General features: G+C 34.8%; 3 protein-coding genes across 4 annotated transcripts; all 3 read left to right on the forward strand.

Annotated features, from left to right (window-relative positions):
* The first annotated feature begins 2,218 nt into the window (after positions 1-2,218).
* On the forward strand, positions 2,219-6,981 carry LOC135837798 (serine-rich adhesin for platelets-like). 2 transcript variants are annotated; one of them, XM_065353307.1, is made up of 3 exons: positions 2,219-2,407; positions 2,505-5,482; positions 5,555-6,981. In XM_065353307.1, the coding sequence occupies exons 2-3, from the start codon at positions 2,524-2,526 to the stop codon at positions 6,649-6,651; spliced, it is 4,056 nt and encodes a 1,351-aa protein (XP_065209379.1). In that variant the 5' UTR covers positions 2,219-2,407; positions 2,505-2,523; the 3' UTR covers positions 6,652-6,981. The 2 variants fall into 2 exon arrangements, with proteins under 2 accessions (XP_065209379.1, XP_065209296.1); XM_065353224.1 differs by having other exon boundaries at positions 2,220-2,407; positions 2,505-6,981.
* A 7,432-nt stretch (positions 6,982-14,413) lies between these two features.
* LOC135837455 (uncharacterized) lies at positions 14,414-17,345 on the forward strand. The gene is made up of 2 exons (XM_065352770.1): positions 14,414-14,765; positions 14,836-17,345. Exons 1-2 carry the CDS (start codon positions 14,744-14,746, stop codon positions 16,908-16,910), a joined length of 2,097 nt encoding a protein of 698 aa, XP_065208842.1. The 5' UTR covers positions 14,414-14,743; the 3' UTR covers positions 16,911-17,345.
* A 2,921-nt stretch (positions 17,346-20,266) lies between these two features.
* On the forward strand, positions 20,267-26,573 carry LOC135837536 (uncharacterized). The gene is made up of 2 exons (XM_065352885.1): positions 20,267-20,399; positions 24,101-26,573. Exon 2 carries the CDS (start codon positions 24,129-24,131, stop codon positions 26,103-26,105), a length of 1,977 nt encoding a protein of 658 aa, XP_065208957.1. The 5' UTR covers positions 20,267-20,399; positions 24,101-24,128; the 3' UTR covers positions 26,106-26,573.
* The last annotated feature ends 641 nt before the right edge of the window (positions 26,574-27,214 follow it).

The following is a 27,214-nucleotide window of genomic DNA, read 5'->3' on the forward strand; positions in this document are numbered from 1 at the left end:
AAAAAAGTTACCAACATTTTTATTCATTTTTTTCAAATTCTCACATTTTTTAGTTTTTATGACAATTTTTTGATATTTTTGAACTTTTTTTAGAGGGGGGGACTCTGTCTTCCTCACCCCCCTCCCATTAAAAAAAAGCCCTGCGTACAAGATTTCATCTATGTACTCGTACATATGTATAAGTGAACCACTAGTTTTCAATAATTTTATGCATTACAAGGATAAGGAAGCCCAACTCGCATAAACATTTTTGAACCTGGAAAAGCTAGATCGAAAGAGTAACTATACAAAAATACCTCATCAGCCAAAATTTCAGGTACCTACTGAATTTTTAAAAATCAAATCCGGCCCAAAGCTGAGAAAAAAAATTAAAACTTCAACAAATTGACTCAAAACTTTTCATTTTGGAATACATCCAATTTTTGACCCACCAAATCGATTAGAAATGATTTTGAGCGGTTCTAGGGCATTTTTTAGTCCCAAAGATTTCAAGTTTTAAGAATCTCCTGAAGACTCCAGAGCTGCTCAAAGCGGTTCGAAACCATTTCTAATCGATTTGGTGGGTCAAAAACAGGTATAACCCAAATTTTAGCCTTCTACGCCAATTTGGTAAGTTCTGACTATTTCTCATTTTTAGCCCAAATTTGATTATCAAAAATTCACTAATAATCGAAAAATGCACTTGAGCACCTGAAATTTTGGCCGGTGGTGTATTTTTGAAAGCTCTTTCGCTCTAACTTTGTCTGGTGCAAAGATTTTTATGTACAAGGTTCCAAAGTGAATCAATTTCTTTTCAAAATTTTCTAATGGGTGAAATATTCCCAAAAATACAAAAAAAAACAAACGAACAAACAAAGTTACCTACTGACGATAGGCAGACCATAAAATAGATAGATCGAAAAAACGTACAAAATTCTCCATCAGCTAAAATTCCACTTTCCATACACTCAAGTTAATTTTGGAACTTGGGCCAAAAAGTCAAATTTTCATTTAATTGAGCCAGGTAGCTAAAATTTGATAGGTTCTCTGTTTTTGCCTTTCCAAATAGATTGGAAAAGATTTCGAACCATTTTGAACAATTCTGGAGCCTCCTGTAGATTTTGGAAAATTCCAAATTCCACACAATTTTACCCTTGACCCGGTCGGAAAGCTGGAATTCTTTTATGATCCATTTTTTCACATACAGTGTCGACTAGAAGTGCTTTTAAGCCACTCCAGAGCCTCCAACAACATTTTGGGAATTCCAGTATTCCAAAAAAAAATCCCCAAAATCTATCCAAATGAACTAGGTAGTAGGTAGGTACTTGTTGAATAATTTGATGATTTGGAAATAACAAATTCAACAGCAACACCCATCGATAATGAGTATAACACTTAATTTTTGCATCTGATTTTCATTTGGTGAAGTTTTGCAAAAATTCCAACTTCCAAAAAAATTCTGAAGGTTGCAAAACTTCTTAAAACAGCTTTCAACCGTTTTTAATCGATTCGTGCGTGAGAGAAAGAGAGCAGTCTTTTGAATATATTCAGCTGCCTGACTCAATCAGGTTTAAATTTGTTTTTCTCAACTTTTTGCTCCAAATATTTGATTTAAATTTTTTTTCAACGCTCCAAAAATCTGCGACGCCAGATTTTTCATTTTTTCCAAGGAGGGGGGGGGGTATTTTGCGTACTTTCCGATTCGATTTTATCCGATTCAAATATTTTTCTTCCGGTTTGCTACCTTGTAAGTGAACTTCTGCCCAAGATGAATTATTCAATTGCTTTCCCTTCTAAATGTTTTTTTTTTTTTTTCGGAGAACCAAAATGAACCCTCGATTTTGGATATGGAGGCAGAATTAGGCCTATCGTCGAAACTGAAGAATTAATTCAAAGAAAATAGAGAAAAATGTCAATAAAAAAATTCAAACACCAATAAATAATCATCTTTTTTATCGAGTGCCTCGAAAAATTCAATTTTTTGGAACCCCAAGTAATTTTGTTTCCGTTCAGTCAGATGAATGCTGTTCAGATTAGATTTCTTATCAATGCTTAGGTTCAAAGTGGTAATTAAAAATCATTACAGTTCATATCTCTACCATATACTTTACTATGTAGGTTGGCAGTTCTGATAATCAATAAGGAAAACTAAGTAGGTGTGAAAAATTTCAAAACTATTTAATCTGATAATAAACTTCTGCTTTAGAAAGATAGGAGGGAGAAATACGAAAGAGATAATTTTTCAGCTTTCAAAATCACTGCATGAAATAAACCATCAGCAATGTGAAATAAAAACTGCACATTTGAATAAAATTTATTTGAACAAATCGCTTGAAAATAGTTTTAATTTCAAATTCAAAAACGTCACCATGAAGTTGGTCTATTTTGAACATTCTTCTTGAATTTGAATAAGAAAGAGGCAGCAGAGGTGAGTTTATTTCGAACATTTTTTTCGAACAATTTCGTTATGGAGACGTGTTATATCGCACATCACAGTCCAATTTTAATCACGACTGATATTACAGGTGCCATCAACCTCGAACCATGTTATTTCTCAGCCTCATATCACTGATAACCTTGTCAGCTGCCTGCAGAGCTACTTCAGAATACCTCGAAGAGACCTCACAATGCATCAAAAACTCGTCAACTTTTCAATACAACGCAACAATGTCCTTCGAAGGATGCAAAACATTCAGAATATTACTCGATAAAAACGACATCTTCGTCGACAAGACCCTTCTACTGAAAGAAATCTTCAAAGAACACACCTACTTGACTATTTTCTACCTACCGCACAAGTTTTCCAAATCAATCAACCTCGAGATGATTCGTATGTTTGCGGAAATTCAGCTCGATTCCAACTTTTCGATTCTCCCTCCTAAGGACACCTTCGCTTATAACTTTTTTACCTTTGGGAAAATCCTTCAGGAAAACGAAAATAGCACTGAGCAAGTGCAATTATTCGAGCGTCCTTTGATATCTCGCCATATGGATTTGATCGATCAACACGCCGCTCAGTACCCGGCGATCTACTTCGACCTGAGCAATTTGTGGGGAATCCAGTACAAATTGAGTTGGAGCTGCTTCAGAGATCGTGTAGGGCACGAATTCAGAAGATATTCATTTTTGAGATCGATAATGTCAACCGACGAATGTTCACGATATAACCAACTCTTCGATTACTTTAATCACACTGAATTGGAATGGAATACCGAACTCGACCCAGCCATTGATTTACCCGATTCGATGATATTTTTAGCACAGATGGTGATCAAGTTCTTTGAAAAGAAACCTATTCTATTCGTCGACGAGTACGATTATATGTTGAGCCAATTTATACACAAATCCTACATCAACGACGAAGAATCCGAACAAGCGATGAAATTTTTCACCAATTTTATCGCCACAGTTTTCAGCAGAGACGATATCTGGCATAGAATCATCCTTACAGGAACTTTGAGCATGCATAAAAACCTAATGAGCTCTCTACCTGGCTCAAAGGCCATCTATCATGCTTTCAATAATGATCTTTCACACTTCTTCGGGTTTACTGAAAAAGATATCCGAGCCCAAGCTAAACATTTCAACATACCCGAAAATAAACTAAACCAAATGCGAGAATACTACAAAGGGTATCAGATGGGTCAGCATAGTCCTATTTATAATCCTTGGTCAGTAATGAAATTCTTCAAAAGCAAACAGCTAACAAACCATTGGGAAAATGAAATCAAGAGCAAGTGGTTTATGAATCAAATATGGGGTATTGACGAGCTGGGAGAACAATGGTTGGATTTTCTAAGTGATCGAGCTGAATTCCCACCTCGTCCGTTTGAGGAATTCGCCGAACCTGATTTATGGACTCTGAGGAACACGCTTGGATTTTGCATAGGTAAGGATCCATCTGCACTGAGCAACTTAGGATTCAAAGAAATATCCCAAACTTTAATGTATCAAGTTGACATGGGGTATTTGACTTGGTCCAATTACCCATCTTACGATCACGAGACCATGTTCAATCTGAGAATAGCCAATTACGAAATTAAAAATGCTACTTATGATAAAGTGAGGAAAACTTACCAAGGGTATCTGAGTATTAATATTACAAAAGCTGACAATGCGACCGCCAAATTAAACGCTTATTTATTCAGTCGGCAACGCGAGCAGTTTCTCGATACTCTAGTTGGATCATTCCGAGTTTTATTCGACAAACCCAAAGAATTACTCGAGGACAATTCCAATTCATCAAAATGTGAACATAACGAAACCAATCAATTTGAGGGAAATGCCACTGCAATTGGTGAAAATCATTCTGCAGTTGAAAATGAGTCCGCATCCAAACCAAACCAGATCAACGAGGGCAATTCCAATTCATCAAAACAGAAACATAACAATACCGATAAATTTGAGGGAGATTCCACTGAAAGTAATGAAATTCTTTTTTTCAAAAAAGAAACTGCATCCAAACTAAACCATACCAAACACATAATTGATTACATCGGATTAAGATTAAAATATCATCACGGTTATCAATTAGATCATAAAATCAACAATGGTTTCATTATTTGCAAACAGAACGTATCTTCTATGGTTGTATTCAACAATAATCAATCCGTCGACAACACAGATGTCTTGAATCAAATTGAAAATTATACACATCCATGGACAGAACTTGGTTCTGAAGCGAGTGCTACTTCAGTAACATACATAGTGATTGGTGTGGCAAATGAGACTGAAATTTGTATTCGACGTTATGGAGAAGAACCTCCAATTGAAATTACCACTCGCGCGCCCGTGGAAATGACTACAAAGAAAACTAAACCAACAAAGCCTCGGCCAACCAAAGCAGCCTCAAAATCACCACAGACTAAAAAGATGAAATCAGGATCTAAATTCAACCCTAATGTTACCAAATCACTGAACGATAAGTTCAGAAATCAGACAAGAGTGACAAATTCCAAGATTGTAATGACAAAGCACACTCGCAATGCCAAGCTCCAGGGTAATTCTACCTTTGCCACTCAGCATTCCTCATGTACAATACCCAATTTTGATGGATCCACATCAGTTTCTCAACTCAATCCTGATGTTGCCAAATCTGCAACTGAATCATCCACAAGTAAAGCAACTGATAACACTGTGAAGATAGAAGCTATAGAAACTCAAATATCTGATCATAAGACTGAATCAACAAAACAAAGTTCTAGAACAAATCTCAATACAACCAACCCAACAACAAAAAGCACAGAAGGCACTATCAGAAATGATGATGCCACAAAAAGCATGACAATTATTGAGACACAAAACCACACAACTGATCCCAACAAAATCCAACAACAAAATGATACCAATAAGACAATTATTCCGACAGATGCCATCAACATAAACCGGGTTCATCAGACCCTACCCACAGAGCCTATTTCAACCGAATCAAAATCCACCTTAGGAGTAACCAAATCCTCAAATGAAACAACTGTCACGCAAACTTTGAGCTCTGTCACAGAAGGTATTGAAATTTACACAAATTTTCCTACATCTCAATTCATCTCAGATAAATTCAGTACAACTGTTTTCACAGAAAGCAGCTTGAGAGAAATAACCAGAATTACACGTTCTGTACCAGTTGAACAATCATCATCTGTAGCAATCGCCACCACAGAGTCACAATCAGTTTCAAATTCTACCTCAGAACAGACCACATCTTCAAAAGGACCAATCACAAATAAGATCAATGTGACCAAGTCTGAAACTACTACTTCACCACATACTAATTTCACAACAGTAACCACAATTATACCGGATCTGCCACAATCATCTCCATCATCTTCTTTGTCAACAGACTCAGCGTCAAAATCAGACTCAAAATCAAACCCTGAAGTCACAAAATTGTCAAATGAATCTGTTACAAATGAAATTCTATCTGTAGCAATTACCATGGTGTCACAATCGGGTTCAAATTCTACCTCAGGACAGACCTCATCTCTAAGTGGATCAATCACAAATAAGATCAGTGTGACTAATTCTAAAGCTACTTCTTCACCAATAACCACAATTACACCAGATCAGCCTCCATCATCATCCCCTTTGTCAAGTTCAACAGATGAGACATCAACATCAGATTCTAAATCCAACCTGGAAGTAACACAATCGTCAAACAAATCAGTTACAAATGAAATAAAAGTCACAGATATTAACAAAACTCCGCTTCAAACTAACAATTTGACAACAATAATCAATATTACACCAGATCCGAAATTATCCACCACATCATTCGCTGCCACAGTATCAAAATCTAACCCTCAATTCACCAAATCAGCAAATCAATCGTTCACAAAAAGACAAAAGGTCAAAAACTTTAATGCAACAACGTTTGTCAACAAGAACTGGACAAAAATTACTAAACCGAAAAGACCTCAGGGATCCTTCTCCACAATATCGATGAACCGGACATCACAACCAGGCTCAAAAATTGGTTCTAATTTCACCAGACCTTCAGGCAAACCATTCTTTAATAAGACAAGAGTTATCACTACACTTCGTACAACAGAAAGTTTGCCTACAACGACAATAGAATACTGGACCCGAAGTCGAAGGACATATACCAAAGGTACACCCAAATCTACTACTATTTCACGAATCAAGTTTTTGAGAATGCTATTCAACTATCGAGGTTGAAAGTTGATGATATCAGACTACACTAAGATTACTTGTGAGTTTTGTAATTCGCCGCTGAAATTGAAATAGACTGATAAGGAAATTTTGAAATGGTCTTGCAAGAGTACATTAATGTGGCAAGAGATCTTTAATGATCCATTGACTGATTATTTTTCTAAAAATGTTGGATCGGGTAAGTAATAAGTATTTCGATGGAGTTGAACTAGTGGGAAAATTCAGGGGTTCTTGAATGATAGGATAAGTGATTTGTGATTAAGTATAAGTACCAATGTATTTTACACACTTGTAGTCTTGTACCTTAATATTATTAACAATGATATCTGACACTGACTTTTGAACTTCTTCTTCCAACGCTTCATAATCATATGTAGCACAAGCGTCAAGCACTAGCACAAAGTGACTAATTGCTCAACTTTTGTTCTGGTAAACCAAAATAGGTTTCTTCAAAAAAATTTATCAGAAAATCTAGCAGCACAATATCAAAAAAATTCTTGCCTAAAAAAATCCATAATGGCAGAGGCAGAAATCACTGCAAGGTAAAAGTTCATTAGACTTTGTATGGCATAAAAAGTAACTTAATGGATAAAATGAGGTTCAAGTTGGGGAATGCGGTTCATTCGGAATTATGTATTTAGATTAGATCTTAGAATTGGAGAGAGTCAAATTTGAAAATCGCAGTATAATTAAAGACCCATGGATAAAATGATGAAAATTGTGTAATCCTGAACTGAAAACTGAATTCCACCATTTCCGTGAATTCTGGAGGACCCAGTTTGATTTTTGATTTCTCCAGAAGGCGAGGAAATTAATTTTGGTAGTTGAAAATTGAGCTGTGACTCATTTTTGACCTGCTCAAAGAGTTCATTGACATTTTGAGTGTGTTTTTTTCAACCAAAAGAGGAAAAATGCTGATTTATGGTGAAAACAAAATAAAACAACTAAAAAAATCTGACTCATATTCTTTTTTGTGAGCTTTTTGAAATTGTCTTGTACAGAGCAAGCCTCCCGAATCCAAATTTCCATAAGAACAGAAAGATTCTGATTTTTTGAATTTTTTTCCTAGGTACATAAAATATACTGACAAAAAACACACACTAGAAATATCCACCTGAAAATCGGTTCAAATATAGTACATAAACTCATAGAACAGGTCGAGAATTAGCCACAATTCGATTTTGAGCTACCCAAATTGATCTCCACACCTTCTGGAGAAATTCTCAATTATTGGAGAAATCTAAAAAGGAAGTGAAATCGCCAGAAGAATAGGAAATGATGAGGTTCGGTTCAGGGGAATTGATATTATTTTCAGGAATAATTTTCATCATCTTTACTACATAAGAATATTTTTTTACAAAGTATACCTACCTAGGAACACCAAAAATTGACCATCTTGAATTTTAAAAAATTCGCCAAAATTTGAAAAATCAATCTGCACAATTGAAATTTTAACTTGATCTTCCAAAAACCACAGTCTTCCATAATACCTCGAGAGATTTCCTTGTTGGTCAATTTTTTTAAAACATCATCTATATTGAAATTTGTTGTGCAAAGTTGTGCCTTTTTTGAAAGCTCAATGTTCAAAAGTTTGTCAAATTGCGGAGCTTAAAGCTGAAAATTTGAAAAAAATCACTTATTTGTTAGTATGAATTTTCATGATATTTATGAACATCTGGGGTTCAAAAATTTTGCTCAAAATGCTCTAAAAAATTTCAAATATTATGTAACATATCTTTTCATACGTTTTAAGAGCGATGAGTACGAATATTGACTCATTTTTTCGATAAGACTCCTTCAACGACCCTATTGGTCAAAATTGGAACACGATTTGTTTAGTTTACAGGTACCTAATTTTGATGACTAATGATGACGTTAACTGCTAAAAAAAAACCACTTAGGGCCCACTTGGTGTAATGATGGGGGGGGGGGCTCAATAATGGCGATTTTTGCTCTATTCTAACATAGGAGATTTACAAAATGAATTGAGCAAAATCGTAGGACCTAAACCCAAAGCGCAATGTGACGTACTGGGTTGAAAAAAAAAACAATGTTTGGCTCTAATTCACTGGGTAGAATTTGAATAAGGTATTTATTGTTAAAGTGTTGACAAATGTAGCTTTGATAATACTGATAATAACATTAAAAAAATAAAATTAAAAAAATCTCGATGACAAATCCACCAACACAGGAAATTGTCCATCCGACCAAAATGTTCTAAAAAACTCCCTAAAAATATAGGTTCATTCTTCCCATTCATATTCTTCTTCAGGAGGAGCATAAGGCCGATACTTGTCCCACGATCTCGTATTATACAGCGATTCGTTAACTCGATGAACTCTGGCATAAATATTGACCTTTCTTTTGACCGTAATACCAATACCGATAACTTTAACCGTTTCTATCCCCGGTATCGTATCAAACTCAGTTTTGAAATGCTTAAACTCCTGCCACGTTGCTTTACCAGATGGGAAATTCAGTCGGACTTTAAGAATAAACCCTCGATTACCTTTATACATCATGTAAGTAGGTTCCGAATCGAGGAACGATATATTGCCTCGGAATCCTTCGGAGAAAATCATCTCAAAACCGCAATAGGTGAAGAATGAATTGACAAAGTCTGTATTCACTATCGCTAATTTTTTCGGATCAGGTTGGGCGAATTGGTTTTTGTAGATTTTATACATGAAGCAAATCGAGGTAAACTCGAATTCGAAACCTTTGGCGTAAATATCGTCGTTTTGGATGAACGTGGTTAAATGATAAATCATGGATTTCATTCCCATAGGCGATATCCTTTCGACCATCTGGTATACCCATTTCAACCGCATGATAAGTTCGTCGGTAGCTTCCCAATTCGGTACTCGGATTACAGTTTGGTTTATACCAGTTTTCGAGTCAAATCTGTGCATCGCATAGGTGAAAAATCCGGCAGCGCACAGCCTCACGATTACTCCATCGATTGTATCATTGTTGACTTTGGGAGACTGACTGTTGAGCATTTGGTACAAGGCGTCTCTCGGCTCGACTACGTGTACTTTTTCCAGCCTGAGATTAGGCATACGGAGGACGGTATCGTATTCTAAGATAGCTCTTTCAACGATTACACGAGGAGACACGATTCTTAGAGAATTCAGCGCGAATCTGGCATCTTGGAAAGAGTTCCAGTAATTGATCATTTTGTGATTCTCGAATAAAAAGCTAATCACAGACCAGGGATTGTAAAGCGGCAGAGGATTAGAGCTCGTAACGTAGCCACCATATCGGATCCTGAATTCGGGCAGGATTTCGCTGGAAACATTGGCCAACGCGAATAATCGTTCCAGTTCCACTTGCGAGATACCAAAAAACTCGGACCAAGGGTTATTGAAGAAATCATACCGTAGCAGATCCATCGAAGGAAATAGACGATCGACGCACAGATCCAAAGCTCCAAACAGTACAGCTTTTTCTAAAGCTTCGTTATCGTTGAAAGCCGAAGCAAAGACTTCGGAATACAGCCTAATAACACTATCCTCGTTTATCCTCAAGAACTCTGGGTCCAGCAGCATCTTCATAATAGATCCTTCGTAGTTATCGATCAATATGTACACTTTTCTTTCATAATACCGATACAGTAGCTGGCTCAAAAGCCTCAGACTGTCTTGTATCGGTTCCATTTCATCCTCGAGTCCGAAAATAATCCTGTGAAACGCTTCCAAGTCTTCTTCGATAATTTCTCGATCCTCGGACTCGACCTGCGGATCGTCTAACAGACGACGAAGCAAAAACGCCAGGTACGAATGCTGCTTGTACACTTCTCTCATCATGGCATTAAAAGATCGAAACATGTCCACGTATCCGGTACCCGTGACCACCTCTAAATTCAGAAATATAACCGGTGAATTACCTTGATGCTTTTCAAAGAGTCTGGTTTGCGATATCATCATTGGTTTTGTAAGGTACCCTAGAGTGAGCCCTTGTAAAGTGATATGACCATATTTGAACATGCGATAGCCCCTAGTTTCGTTTTTAGGCCCCATTATGCGACCTATGTGATTGATGGGTAATTCGAAAAAAGTCTTGAGCATGTCTAAAGTGGTACTCTTACCCCAGTTGGTGGGTTGGCTCAGTAAAATCACTTTGTTCTTACATTGGATTATTTCTTTGATGAACAGACTTCTGTCGACGAACATATCGTTGTCTTCGAGCAGACTTTGAAACGTGTTTGACGTCGTGCTGATTTTATATTTGCCAGTGACACCTTCTTTGATACAGATTGATTTTCTTTGAACTGCTTCGGATACCGGAAGAAGTGTTGTTGGCCATGATAACCATACGAGCAGTATAGTGCGTAGCATTGCAAGCTACTCGAGTTGAATGATTGTTATGAAACGAACGGAAACATGAGTTACATTTTTACCTGAGGATTATGAATTTTAATCGGTGAAATGTCAGAACGTCCAAGACGAGTTGAACAATTTGAAATCGACTAATAGATCTCTTATCTGTAATATGCCGAACTCGCTGAGATAAAACGTAGCAGGGGTAATCAATTAGGTAAATTCATTGAAGTAGGTTTATTTTTTTGACTGAAAGAGAGAAACATTGGAGAATGTTATAGTGGTTGAGTTGAACTGAAAATAAAGAAGAGATTTCTTTAAACCATAAATTTTCAAGTAGGTATTTTGAAGTACCAAAATGGTCCCCACAATCTCCAGTCCACCGGTAAAAAAGAGTCACTTGGTCTTTTGTAGATATGGGTGTAAAATGTCAGGAAATACCTATTTAGAGGCGTCATTCGGTCGAGGCTCGAAAAAACTCATATCCATAGCATAGTCTATTCCACATCCACCGAGCCCATGTTCGTAAAAACAGCTAAAACAATTTTCGGTGAAGGAACTATTGTAGAATAATTCGAAACTGACCGGAAATTCAACTCAATTTTGGGCTTACTTTCCTTCAAAAGTGTTCCGAAAAAAGTTAGAAGTTTTGATGAAAAATTTTGGTTTTCTGTTTAAATTTTATCCCATTTTAATAGGTCGTATGGTACCATCGTCAGAACTCTTGATAATAATAACCCAACGGGGGGGGGGGAGGGGAATAAAATTCTTTAGAAATATCTACTCAAAAAAATTATTGTCGAAATATTTGAATTTCTTGCGAATTTTCAATCCATTAATAGGTCGTAGGACAATATCTTTTTCAAAAATATGAAAAATCATGACCTAATTTTGGGCTTTAAATTCTTCAAAAGTGACCAAAAAAAGTTGTAGTACACATTTTTGATTTTCTTACCAAGTTCCATAACTTTTGAAATGTTGAAAGAGGTATTTATTCTTATTTGACTCATTTTGATGGATTGCATAAAATGTATAACTATTCGGAAACTTATGACACCTTTTTCAAAGCTATCGAATATAATAACTCAATTTTGGGCTTACTTTCCTTCAAAAGTGTTCCGAAAAAAGTTAGAAGTTTTGATGAAAAATTTTGGTTTTCTGTTTAAATTTTATCCCATTTTAATAGGTCGTATGGTACCATCGTCAGAACTCTTGATAATAATAACCCAACGGGGGGGGGGGGAGGGGAATAAAATTCTTTAGAAATATCTACTCAAAAAAATTATTGTCGAAATATTTGAATTTCTTGCGAATTTTCAATCCATTAATAGGTCGTAGGACAATATCTTTTTCAAAAATATGAAAAATCATGACCTAATTTTGGGCTTTAAATTCTTCAAAAGTGACCAAAAAAAGTTGTAGTACACATTTTTGATTTTCTTACCAAGTTCCATAACTTTTGAAATGTTGAAAGAGGTATTTATTCTTATTTGACTCATTTTGATGGATTGCATAAAATGTATAACTATTCGGAAACTTATGACACCTTTTTCAAAGCTATCGAATATAATAACCCAATTTTGGGCTCGAAATACTTCAAAAATACTTACTCATTAAACATTTTCGTCGAAATATTTGAATTCCTCGTGAAATTTTATTTCGTTTTGATCGGTCACATGGCTCTTTTTTCGAAAATCCTGAAAACTATGACCCAACTTCTCTTAAAAATTAAGTCATGAACTTGGCAAGCAGATCATGAATTTTCATCTCAAAGCTTTTTTCAGCACTTTTGGAGATTTTGGATGTTGGAGTCCAAAATTGGGTCATGATATTCAGGATTTTTGGAAAACTTGTCACGCAATCTATCAAAATGTGACAAAATTACTTACTTACCATAAAAACTTAATTTTAGTACTTTTGGAAAATTTCAAGCTCAAACTTGGGTCACGATTTTCCAGATTTTTGAAAAAAATTGTGATGCAACATAATATCAAAAAATAAGTCAAATTTTGCAAAAAATTCACATCTCTGCAAACAAAAATTTAGAGCATTTTTAAAGATTTTTTAGCCCAAAATTGGGTCATGATTTCACAGATTTTTGTAAAAAGAGTATTGTAACCTGTCAAAATGACTTTCCAATATCAAAAAGCCATAAAAACTTTTTTTTTGAGAATTTAAAACTAAAAAATTTGAGTCCCAAATTGAGTCATGTTTTTTGGAACCCTTGAAAAAATGTCATGTGATACATCAAATCGAGTTAAAATTTTGCTAAATATTCAAATATTTGTACGAAAATTATTTTAAGCAATTTTGAAAAATTTTAAGTCCAAAATTAGGTTATGATTCTGAGAAATTTTGAAAAAAATGACATGTGACCCATCAAAATAGGTCAAAATTTGACCAAAAATCAAAAATTTCCAACAAAACTTTTTTTTATTACTTTGGAAGAATATTAGGTTCGAAACTGGGCCGTAAGTTTCAAGATCATTGAAAAAAATAGTGTCACACAACCAATCAAAATAGGATGGATTTTGCAAGAAATTCACATTTATGTAGTTCCAACGTTTTTTTGAGCATTTTGGAGATTTTTAGCCCAAATTTGAGGCATGCTTTTAAAGGATTTGGAAAAAAAGTATCTTGTGATCTATCGAAATGGCTTGAAATTTCTTCAAAAACCTAAAAATATCCATCAAAACTTTTTGGAACATTTTTCAAGAATTTGGAGCCAAAGTTGAGTCATGCTTATTTGGGATTTTTGAAAGCGTCATGTGATCAGTCAAAAAGAGTTCAAATTTCGCGAGAAATTCAGATATTTGACGATAGTGATATTGAAAATTTCGTCCTAGTTGCAAAAATGTTCAAAATGGGAGTCATATGAGCCACCAAAATAGCCTTCAATTTCAATAGAAATTCTACCCTATTTGAAGGATTTCAGGCTCAAAATTGGGTCATGTTTTCAGGATTTCTTTTTGAAAAAGAGTTTCTCAACCTATCAAAATGAGTTATAATTCTGGCAGAAAATCAAAAATTTTTATCAAAACTTTTCTTCGAGCACTTTTGAAGAATTTTTCAACTACAAATTTTTCTCCAGTTTGTCTCCATTTTTGGAAAATTTTCGGTACCTCTACCTATCTAGGTACCTACTCATTTTTTTGTTCGTCTAGATACTCAAAATTTTTCAGGTGTACTCGAAAAAAACCTTTGATAAAAATGTTTGATCCATTTGACTGATGGCACGACACTGTCCAAAAATCATGAAATCAGTTCTACCAACCCTGTAGCAGTTCCTAAGGGAAATAAAGAAAAAAAAAACTTGGTGAAAAGTCGATACTTCAACATTTTTCAACTATACGCCAGTAAAACCAACCCATTAATAATCATATCTAACCTAGATCATTTATCTAAAGCATGATGATTAATAATACTCTCACAACGATCCGCAGCAACAAAAATTACCTAATTCATAAATCAACTATCGAGTATCGGATCACTTTCAAAGTAATTTTCAAATTTTTAAAGCAATACTTCGATCCATACAAACCAAAACCTGACTCAATTCTGCAATTTTAATTATCACCAACGATGAAGGGAATCTTTGAAGTCGAAATTAGGTAACATTTACACCGTAATTATCAGTACATGGCAAAAAACTAATCACATATAACGGTTATCTCACGCGAATGATGAAAGCAGCATCAGTCATTTCAACGATCGATGACTCGCCAACCCTTTTATGTCAACAAATACACCTCAAATGCCGTTAAAACCCACCCCTTATGGCTCAAAATACTCGTGCAGGTAATTATACAAATTTTCCAATAGTTTTTTTATCAAACAAACAGCTAAACCGTGTTTAAACTTCTCTCAGATCCGGTCAAACTCCGTATCCGGCTCATTTTCGCGATCTGTTCACTTATCCTGTTTGTTTCATCGGTCTCAATCGATGAACAATGGAAACCATTCGAGTTGGATACGTCAATCAGCTACAGGAAAGAACCATTAAACAGATCCGATCCAATCGCCAGAAATGCGAGCAGTTTCGTTGAACTGGTAGAAAACAGCGATGTATTCGTAGACAAGAGTTTACTCTTGAAGACCATCTTCGAATGCTCACACGCCGCCATCTTGGTGACAGCGCCAAAAGGCTGGGGTAAGAGTACGAATCTGGATATGATCAAAACCTTCGTACAACTGCCTTATGACCACGAAGGTAACGAACTGCATCCGGTAGGAGCCTCCAATAGCTTTAAATTCTTCAGCGAAGGTGAAATGATGTGGCACGCTGACAAATATGGCAAATTACAAAACCCTTTGCTGGTCTCAGCTTATGACGAATTCATCTGCGATCATTTAGGCAAATACCCGGTCGTCAAGGTCGAAATGAAAAGGATGGCTTTCGGTAGCACGTATCAAGAAGTCCTCGACAACGTTAAAGTCTATCTCAAAGAGCTATTTGACCAATTCAGGTTCGTCGTGAAACCTTTATTTACCGTTATGCAAGACGAACAAGCTTCACGGGCGGCTCGTCGCAGATCCTATCATATGCTTTGTAAATACGCCACCTTCGTCAACATGAACCAGGAAAACGTGACCAATTTGCAACACAGTCTGAAATTCCTTTGCGGATTGTTGTTCAATCATTTCCGCAGACGGATCGTCATCTTGGTCGATGATTACGAGCATCATTTCAATATCCTAATCAACAACACCCATCCTCCGGACAAACAAGACGAAACCGATATTTCATATTTTTTCAAAAGCCTGATGAGATTCGCCTTCAAAGACAATACGTATTTAGAAAAAGGAGTTCTAACCGGAGCTTTTCAATTCGGAACCGGAGCTCATCACACACCGAACACGATAGGGGAATTCAACTACGTTTACGAGAACCCCCTTCTGAAATTCTACGGTTTCACTCAATCTGAAATGGAGGCTTTGTTCGACTATTTAAAAATCTCTTATCAATTTCCCGAGGTCGAACGATGGTACAGCGGATACCACGCCAGTTACGAAAACCACAGCTGTCTAGTTTACTCACCTCCTTCCATCGTGGAATACCTGGCGACCAGAAAATTCGCCAATACTTTGCATACTCGAGGAGAAAACGAGATAATCAACATGATCATGAGTTTACCTAAAATGAGAGGCAGTTTCGAGCTTCTAATCAACAATCAGAGCATCACGATCAACGCTAAAAGCTTATATTTCACTAAACTGGACATAGTAGGATTACAATTGCTAGTCCAGCAGTCATCATTGATCGATTTGGAACAAAGACGTACAGCAGTCGAAGTAGGTCTAGCTTACTTAGCCTCAGCAGGCTACCTGAGCTTGGGAGCTATTAAACGACAAATTCTGCGGTATCGTAGAATGGTATCGATTCAGATACCAAATAATCAAATGCTGGATGAGTTCAGCAAACACCTAATGCTGCAGTATAAACAAGAGTACGGTATTTCGGACGAAACTATCGAATTGGTGACTGAGAAATTCCACAAATGTATCCAAGGTGATCGGCCGGAATTCTTTAGGGATAGTTTGCAAAGTTTATACGATCAAGTTACGTTGTTCCATTACGAAGGCAAGGCCAATTTGACCTTTGTCAATAGGAGCGTACAGTATTCGATGCTGAATTTGATCTCGATCAATATGAGATATAGATACCAGTATAAAACTGTCGTCAGCGAGGAATACTTTAGGCCCAATGTTATATTATACGGAGATAGACATACTGTTATTGTGCATACTAGAACTGAACACGTTTTAGGACGCAATAGAAACGCTGTTTTGGCCAGAAAATTCAGGCATTTGATTAGCACCGCCGATATTTCCAAGATTACTTATATGGTATGGGATTACCACTTGGATAAGAGAATACATGTTGAGGTGTCTAAGGAAATATTGAGTAGAGCGGGACAGAGAACGGAGGTACCAAGATATTAAATTTACATCGGCATTAGCACTTTAGCACTTCGCAAGAGGCAGATACGAATTAGAATTCTGGATTTCTGGACAGCAAAGAATATCGATCCAGATGAAAATCTTCCTGAAATCTACGAGCAGGAATCTCAATGAAGATCAGGCAAGAAAGATGAAACGAATCAGAAAATGTTATATTGCCAGCAGAAGTCAATTTGAGAGCAAATTAGAGATACAAGAAGAGAGATAGAAAGGAGAGATCAAATGAAAATAGAGCAAATCGAAATACATAGGTACTTAGGTAATTTGAAATATGCCCTTTTTCTGGTCATTGAAAATCCTGACAATAAATATGGAAAGCTACTCAACAAAAGCTGAAGCAAATGGTAACCATCGAGATGCACATTTTTTTCCCCTTCAAATTTAAATGCCTAGCTACCTGATTCTCAAGTTTAATAAGCACATACCTGTCTAATTTTTTGTCAATACTTCAATTTATGAACGTAAAATGATATTGTTTAGAACAATTTTATTTCTATGCATTTAAATTTACAAGCCCAACGTTATATGTAATTGAATCTATTTTAATCATAGGGTACGTACAAAAACGAAAAAATGTTTTTTACATTTTTCTTTTAGAATGCATTCACATTTAAAACAATTTTCTTTTTCTTACTTTAATTTTATTACCAATCTTTCCAATTTTTGTGAACATTTTTATTTTTGAATTATACCTTAAGTTGTTTTCATCCATTTTTTATTGCAACACGTACCACCTATATTTTTCAAGACACCTTTAAATGAGAAGAAAATAAATCAAATATTTCAAATGTTGATTAAAAAAAGTAGACCTTTTTTTTTACAATTTTGACATTAAAAAAAATATTTTGAAATTTTTTACGAAACCTAGGAACAAAAAATGGAAAAAAATTGAATAGAAAATGAAGATCTTTTTGCCATTTTTTCAGAAAATCAAGACATTTTTTCTTACAATTTTTGCCAAAAAGAAAAAACAGAAAAAACAGAGGTTTTTTTCAATTTTTTAACAAAAAGTAACATTTTCTTAAAAATTCTGTCAAAAAACAAGACTTTTTGAAATTTTGCAATAAAACAGTATAGGGCTTATTTTTTTGAAAATTTTGGCGAAGCAGCAGAACTTTTCTCGCATTTAATATAGTGTTAATAGAATTGCATACTCGGTTCGCCGTAAATACCTACACGTACTCGTACAAAGCACATGGCAAAAAGAAAAGGACATCTTATAGTAATTTTGGTAAAAATGTTTAAACCTGAAATTTTTACCAAAAAAAACAAAACAAAAAAACCATGACTTCAGTTAAATTTTGAGATACTTCTACTTCATCGACGTTAAACGATGTTTCAAGCTAATGTTGCCAAATTTATCTCAATTTTACTCGAATTTCATCAGTTTTTGACATTTTTCAGTTATTTTCACGTGCATACATCTCAAGCACTGTTTTCATGATAGATTTCGGACAAATTTTATTCAATTTCAATGGTACATATTTGATCAATTTTATTTGTAATGTTTATTAATCTACGCAATTTTCTCAAAATTTCGCTCGAATTTTAATATTGTATCAATTTATAGTGATTTTCAATTTTTATGCCCTTTTTTTAGAAGCTTCAGCGTCATTTAAAACAATTTTTGCCAAAATAATCAAAATTTCACCTTTATATAAAAATAATTTTCAAAAATTTTAACACAGTTTAAAAGTTACTTGGTAAATTTCATCAGTTTTTCATGATTTTTATTAGTTAGAGGGAGTTTTTCAGTGATTTCATCTCACTTTCAACATGTTTTCACGATGTTTTATGCAAATTTTTCTGAAATTTTGGCCAATTTTTCCAAAATGTTACCAGTATTCAGCAATTTTGGAAGAGCTTGAGGTTTCATCAGTGTTTCCATGTCATTTTACATAACCGGGTTTTATCAATGTTTAATACAATTTTGAAAAAATAAATTTGACCAATTTTGCTCAAATTTCATAAATTATGGATTTGCAAGTTTTGTTGATTTTGATGCATTTCCACGTATTTTTGTCATTTTAAACACATTCGGTACAACAATATTTTACTCAATTTTTATTTTGGCTTTTAGCAAGTTTTCATAACACAATTGATTTTTTTTTCAAAGTTTTCATTTATCATCATGCTGTTTTCAACATATTGTTATAATGTTTTATGCGAATTTTGTTAAAATTTTATCAGTTGATGGTTATTTTGGAAAATTTGAATGCTTTTCAAGTGTTTTGATGTCAAGTTTTTCTACCAAGTTCCCACAATTTTTTAAACAATTTTCACTAAATTCCTCGTTTTTCAGGGTGTCTACCAAAATTTTCAGGCAAAAAATCATGATTTTTTCATGACCTATTTTTTATATTTTTTCTGCATAAAAATACCCCTCCCCCCCAAATACAAAAATTAAATAACTTGTAACTGCGAGGACTTTTTTTTTCAATTTGTAGGCAAGTGGATATTTCAGCTTTTCAATTTTTTTGTTATTTTGAACAAATTTTTCATTTTTATATTTTTTTTCGTATTTTTATGGGGTTTTTAAAAAAATGTAAGCGTATTTCGAGTAAAATTCATGGCTTTTTCATGACTTTCCTAAGACTTTCATAACGGTTAGACACTCTGGTTTTTGTGGTTTTGCAACAGTAATGCCTTTCAAGTATTTTTGTTATTTTTCAAGCGTTTTAATCAAATTTTATTGAATTTTCGTTGAACATTTCCCAAAGTTCGAACATACTTTTACTGAACCGAGTCAAATATCGAACGATATGCTCTGCTACGGGTTGCTAAATCAATTCAATGTTAAATTTCAATTTCTATCTAATTTTTCGGATGTCTAAAAAAATGTAGAAAAAAAAAGACTCTAATCCACATATTTCATAAAAGATTCATCACGAAGATACATAGCTCATTTGTAATCAAAACGAATTACATGTTCAAATAAACGTGCCTATCAAATAATGAAAGCAATTAGTATCAAAGAGATAAGAAATACGGAGAATTACATAATTGAATCTCAATATGCATCGCCTGCCATAGACACGACCGACGCCAACCGTCTGTCTCTAGCTTTCTAACCCACTTCCTACCCATCCAACATGATTATTCATATATCTAAAACAGCTGTTACATGATTTGCGAGACGTCCGACCCAAATATGTAATTTTCACCCTTCCAGGATACACGCTAGGGTGACAATTTGACACCCAGATTGATGAGATTTTCTTCACACGAATTCTAAACACGATGGTTTATTTGAAAATACGTTTCGTGTATTTATTTCGTACCGAAATTATCAAAGAATTCGTGAAGTATTACCTTCATCTTTATCGTACGATGGGATAAGCTGTTTGAAAAAAATTATCTAAATGCCTTGTAGCAAAATTTCAATATCAATGAATAATCATTACGAAGCTTTTGGCTGGTCCTGATTGTCGTGTGTTTATGTTCCGCTTACAGAGTATTTTACGTGTTCAGGTAATATGTATTCTATTTTTTTTTAAACATACATCTATCGATAATTTCATTTTAGACTTGATTAAGTTTTTCTTCGAGTTGAAATTTGTGTCTAAAAAATTTAAGATATTTTTTCTGCGTGATTTTTACAAATCTTATGAAGAAGACAATTTGAAGAAAGGGTTCTCCTAATTCGCTTAATCAGCTCGAAATTTAATTTCAAAATTAAGCATTGTCATACTAAGCAAATGCTAATTGGCTCAACAACAGTCGAAGGAAAGCTGAATCCCAAATTTCGAACAGATAATGGCTCAGTACATAGATGAAGGCTGTTGGAGGAGCTAGGAGTTCATCACAGGGGCAATAACTCACGAACAAGAGAACAAAATTACCTACTTCTCGCCTGTTTTGGAATAAAGATCCATAGAACAAGATTGAACCTTTGAGAATCTCTCAAAATTACATACAATAATTTGGCTTCGTTTGGACAAAGAAAAGAAGTAAATAACAATACATATCATTTAACACGCATCCTTTATGGCGATACTGTTCTTCCAGCAAAAAGAAAATTATGAAAAATAGAATTTTCCAAAAAATTCAAATCCTAAACCTAGTAAAATAAAAACAGATAGCATTTACATGAAATTCTTATTTCAAAAATTTCACTAAAAACTAAAAAATAGGAGCTGAACAACTAAATTTTTTCTTTGGATCCCATAGATTTTCTAAGACTGATTCTCCAGATTCAGCACCAACAACTGTTGTAAACATACATATGAAAATATAAGTTCAAAAATAACGCAGGTAAGGTCTTATGAATTGAGTCAGAATCGTACAGACAACAGATTCCTCGAGTGAGCTATGAAACAAAAATAAATATTAGATGCAAAAAAACAGAAAAAAGAACATCCGAATTGGTATTATTACTCATCTCATTTGTCTGTCTCTGTACATCTAATCAGAAAATCACCAAAGATTACCTAACTCAAACAACCCTTCATTAAAAAATGATATAAACTTGGTTAATTCAAAAAATAGCGTGATTAGTAAATCACGCCACTTTGTGGTAATAAATTTTTACAAATAAATGAGTTAATATACATATTAATCAAATTCGATTCATTACTTCACGATATGGATTCACAGGCTACACTTATAATATCATTTCTGCGAAATTATTTTTGGCCACCAGTCCCCCTTTCAACTTTCAACTAGATCTTCGTACGGAAATATCCCTTCATTCCCTTGACCCTCAATTTCCAGCTGAATTAGACAGTTTTATCAATCAATCGATAACAACAAATTGAGCAAATTTTATTCGAGATGCAATAATCATTTTCCTCTAATGTGCTAATTAGTGATCTCGCGATGCTTTATATTTATCAATTTAGAGACGCGATTTACCGGCCAAGTCTTGACACAGGGAATATTATCAGCACTAATTAATTTATAATTGAATTTATATTGCTCAATTGACTCATTCAATTGCCCAGGTTTGAAAGCGGTACCTAGCTTACACTCGAAAACTTGACTAACCACTTAACACTGTTTGAAGGTTGATAAGGACCAGTAAATTCACATTTTAAAAATCGGAGTTTTGAAAACAGAAATCTCAAAATCCGGGTCTAAAAATTGAAGTTTTTTTTTAAAGGGGGGGGGGCTTGAAATGTGAAATCAAAACCTCGAAAATCAAAGTCTTAAAAATTAAGGTCATTACAAATCAAGAGAATTAAAATCAATCTTGAAAATATGGGTCTCAAAATCATGTTTTTGGAGAGCAGATCCTTGAAAATCGTTGTCCTGAAAATAAAGGTCCCATAAGTTATCTATCATCATCAAGAATTGAGGTTTTTGAAAATTGGGGGTCCTAAAATCAGATTTTTAAAAATCGCTGTTATGGAAAGTGGGTTTTTGAAAATCGTTATCTGGAAAATTAGGATCCAAAAAATCGCGGAGGTCCCAAAATGAGGGCCTTGAAAATGGAAATGTCAAAATAAGGCTCTAAAAATCAAAGTTTTCAAAAATGGAGAGCTTGAAATTTGAAAATTAAAACTTCGAAAATCAGGGTCTTGAAAAGCAGATTTTTTAAAATCTGGGTCTCAAAATCCGGTTCTTAGAGAGCGGGTCCTTGAAAATTTATGTTCTGAGAATTAGGTTCTTAAAAATCGAGTTTTTTGAAAACTGAGATGCAAAATGAGATTCTTAAAAATCTTGGTCTTGGAAAGCGGGTTCTTGAAAATTGGCATTCTAAAAATTGAGGTCCCGAAGTCAGGATTTTAAAAATCGTGTTCTTGAAAAGTCAATTCTTGAAAATCGATGAGTTGAAAATCTTAGTCAAGTATTGAAAAAATTATTGTCTCAAAATGAAGAAAGGGGTCTCAAAATATGGATCTTGAACTGTTGGATTCTCAAAAATCAAAATATCAAAAATGGATCTCTTGTTATTTTTTTCAACAGACATCAGAATTTCCAAAAGTCATTGGTAATTTACCACAAACACCAAAAGTTAGAAGAATCACCAAAAAACGACTAGCGATTTTACCAAAAACCATCTGTAATTTACCATGCATTACCAGTAGTTTACCAAAAATTACCTGTAATTTACCAAAAATTAACAGTAATTTACCAAAAATTAACAGTAATTTACCAAAAATTAACAGTAATTTACCAAAAATTACCACCAAAAGTAACCAGCAATTTACCAAAAATTACCAGTAATTTACCAAAAATTACCAGTAATTTACCAAGAATTACCAGTAATTGACCAAGAATTACCAGTAATTAATCGAACATTACCTCTAATAACCAAACATTGTGACAAATTCACCATTATTTATCAAAATTACCCAAAATTATCAGTAATTAGGTGTCCAAAATGACGTCAAATTCACCAAAAGCCATCTCAGTAATTACCTACACAGAATTATGTGTATTCAACCAAACATAATCGGCGATTCATCCAAAATTACTCACAATTTACCTACTAAAAGCAACCAGCAGTTTACAAAAAGCCATAAAAATTATCAAAAAGTTACCAAAAATTACCAGTACCTCAAATTTTTTAAAATTACCTGTAGGTAATTTTACAAGATTTACTCATTTTCCAAAAATACCAACAGTTTACCAAAAGCTACCTCTGATTTACCAAAAATTACCAGTATTTTACCCAGCATTACCAGTAATTTTTCAAAAATTACCAAAATTTCCCAAAGTTCAGCAGTAATTTACCATGTAATTCGCCAAATGTTACCGAAAAACATCAAATTTTGATTCAGATTTTTTTTGTAAGCTTGTTTGGGTTTTGTTTGAGACTGCCTCTCCCCCACCCCTTCAGCAGTTGTCGCAGGTCAGTTTTTTGATAATTCACGAGGGATGAGAAAATACATAAGTTAGTATGAAGGGACTCGCAGAACCTATCACCTATCATCAATCCTCGCGTGCAATAGAAATTGCATACCCATTCATTTATAGGAGCAATTTTTACCCAATATTTCTCAAATTTGCTTTCAAAAAAATAATTAATTGCAACATTACGTATTGAAACCTTCTTCTCAATCCAAGATAAGTTATTTCGGCTAATTGGACCGGGTAGAAAAATTTAATTGAACTGATGATCTACTCTCAAATGCATCAAAATCTCAATATAAAGTCATCATAACCTCTTTCACCCATTTAAAACTTCTATTTCTCAAATTAATACGGTTCTCCTATTTTCATTTCAGATGTTCTAACTCTCGCAACCCAATCAAAATGCAGCCACTGTTCATACTCCTACCACTACTCGCCTCTTCCACCCCAGTATTAAGCCGTCGAACTTGCGTCTGTCACAAAGAGGAATCCGTCTACTGCAAAACCATCATCGATACCGAAGTACAAGAATTCAAACCACTTATCAGATACGGAAACATGTTCTTCGACAAAACACTCCTAATCCGCGAAATCCTGCAAAGTCCTCTCAAACTAATCCAGATCAACTGCCCGCCCAAATTTGGCCGCAGTATTAACCTCGACATGTTCAAAACATTCGTCTCGATCACAGTGAACTCGACTACAGGCGAAGCCATACCCAGAGAGCAAACACCCAACTATTTACTCTTCGTACGTCACCGCTTGACAGCCGAGTACGATTCTGATAAATTGATCAAACCTCTGATGATCTACAAACACAGCCCTGAGCTGATCATCGAGCATCAAGGCAAGTATCCAGTCGTATACATCGATTTTGGCGACATTAACCCCAACAACGATGCTGATATGGTGGACCAGTTTGGAATAGCCATCTCTCGAACTTTCAATTATCACAAGTACATGTTACGAGTACTCAAGACGTACGTCGAGGGCACCAACGAAACCAAAGAGAAAAAACTCAAGGCTAGATCGCTTTTCAAAGAGTTCCGCGATATTATCACAGAACAGGTGACCGATCGAAGCGTCATAATAAAAAGTATGCCTTTGCTATTAAAACTACTCTACAGACATTTCCAGAAAAAAGTCTACGTTTTGATCGATAACTTCGACGAACCTCTGAAAAAGATCATCCAAACTTACATGTTTCCCAAAGCTGACGTTAAATACTTATTTAAATTTTACGAAAAATTCATGTCGTTCGTTCACAAAGGCGATAAATACATTGAAAAAGTTATACTGACCGGATCGATGAACATATCCGATATATTGGGCCCGATATCGGACAACTTGACCATTTACAACACTTTGAACAGTCCCTGGACCGATTTCTACGGCGTTACTGAGAAAGATCTCGAAGACATTTTCAAGTATAACCGAGTGACTGGAGAACTAAGCTCTAAAGCGATGCTATGGTTTGGCGGATACAGATACGGGGCCAAGTACAAACAATGGATACACAATGCAGGATCCGTGGCTCAATTTTTAAAACGGAACGAAACCCTGCCTTATTTCGTCAACAACACGGATACTCTCTTCCTAGAAAGCGTTCTATCCGTCAAACCTATACGAGAACTTATGGAATCTTTCATCAATGGCAAAAAGGCCATAGTCCCTTTCAATAACTTGATCTTCACCAAAGATGACTTCGTGCACTTGAAAAACGTCGTAACCGATGGACCAGATTTCCAGACACAAAACGACACCGTCTCTCTAGTATTGAGCTACTTTTACATTAACGGTTTCTGCGACTTGAAACTTTTGCCGAATACCACGAACTACGTCGAATTCAAACTCAACAACAAAGAACTCCAGATAGGCATATCTAGAAAACTACTCTCGCATTACTACATCAGATTCGGATTATCGCACACGCTCATCGACAGGGTGGCTGGAAATTTAGCCATGTTCTGCATGACCCCCGAAATAGAACCCTCTAAACGCATATTTAGAGTTATCCAAAACACCATGAACAAACTGCCTCAAATGCCTTGGATGACTCCTGAGCTGATGACAACGCAAAACGATGACTTGGTGTACGCGACGTTGAATTTCATCTCGATTAAGTTACGTCTTATTTATAAATTCGATACGGAGGTGACCAAAGAAGGACGTATTTCGTATCTGTTGACTTGGAAGAAAGGATTTGGAGGATGCGTAGCGATGAAATACAATACGAAAAATATTACAGAATTGCTGCATCTCTCCACACTGAAGCGAGACAGGTTGACTGAGATAGGAGTGCAAAAATTGTACAAGTTTATGGCTATAGATTTATCACCTAATAGAACGATAACCATAACAACTGAGTGCAATACGTGAATGGAATGGATTCTTATAATTTGAGAAACCTTTTCGCAAAAATGCGATACTTTATGAACATGAGGTAGTGACTGCAGATCCACGAGCACAGGTTCTACCAAAATTGTCTGCAAATTTGTTCGATGTGGGAAGGTTTCCGAAATTTCACACAGTATTATTGATACAAGATCTCTTGATAGGGCGATAGATTAACTGAAAGAATTGAAGTCGTTGAGAAGCTGGTCTATGAGTATGCAAAGATGCTTTCAAGAGTCGAGATTTTGATTCAGAAATGTACCATAAATAATTATTATTTAGATGATGATGTAAATACTTGCTTGTTGACTTTGGCCCAATACTTTGGGATGTACATACGGATTATAATAATTGTATGATAGGTACCTACTTAATTGTTTAAAAAGATGTGATAATAAATTTAAGATAGAAATCAGCAATGCAAGAAAATATAATTTTTTCGTTGAGACACCATTTTCGAAATTTACGTTCACTTTTAAACTTATTGTTAGAAAATTGAACCATTTTCAGACTGATGACCAAAAATTCAATCCACACATACAGAGTCAACCTCCCCCCCCCATTCTCTCAAATTTCTAGTAAAAATGAACGGTATGTCGAATAATTCAAAAATGGCTTCGAGACCTATTAAAATGGGTTAGAATTTCGAGAGAAATTCAAACATTGCAACAAAAACATTTTGTGAGCATTTCAAACGATTTTTAAATACAAAGTTGAGCCATGAATTTAATTCTCAAAAAAGTATCATGCAACCTTCAAAAATGAGTTGAATTTCAAAATTTTAAAAGATATTTCAAGAGAATTTTGAGCCCAAAATTGAATCACGATCTTCGAGATTTTTGGAAAAAGTGTCTCGAGTGAGATTTCAGCAGAAAATGGAAAGTTTCCATCGACACTTCTGCAGCACATTTTTGAAAAATTTCATTTTAAAAGGTTGAAAAAAATGAGAAAATCAATCATTTAAAATACTTAGGAATTGAAATCATATAACTTAATTCCTTAATTTGAAGACCAAAAAAATAAATTAAAAAAAATAGAAAGACTAAAACATTTTTTAAAAATGGGGACACACCTGAAAAAAATCTGCAATAAAA

The sequence above is a fragment of the Planococcus citri genome, chromosome 1 (genome assembly GCF_950023065.1).
Source record: "Planococcus citri chromosome 1, ihPlaCitr1.1, whole genome shotgun sequence".
In the NCBI taxonomy this organism is placed as follows: domain Eukaryota; kingdom Metazoa; phylum Arthropoda; class Insecta; order Hemiptera; family Pseudococcidae; genus Planococcus; species Planococcus citri.

What these genes read in the sequence shown, in the direction of transcription:
- LOC135837536 (XM_065352885.1), top strand. Translation starts at nt 24,129, where the DNA reads ATGCAGCCACTGTTCATACTCCTACCACTACTCGCCTCTTCCACCCCA.
- LOC135837798 (XM_065353224.1), top strand. Translation starts at nt 2,524, where the DNA reads ATGTTATTTCTCAGCCTCATATCACTGATAACCTTGTCAGCTGCCTGC.
- LOC135837455 (XM_065352770.1), top strand. Translation starts at nt 14,744, where the DNA reads ATGGCTCAAAATACTCGTGCAG. An exon ending in GGCTCAAAATACTCGTGCAG is followed by an intron (nt 14,766 to 14,835) that starts GTAATTATACAA and finishes AACTTCTCTCAG; the next exon opens with ATCCGGTCAAACTCCGTATC.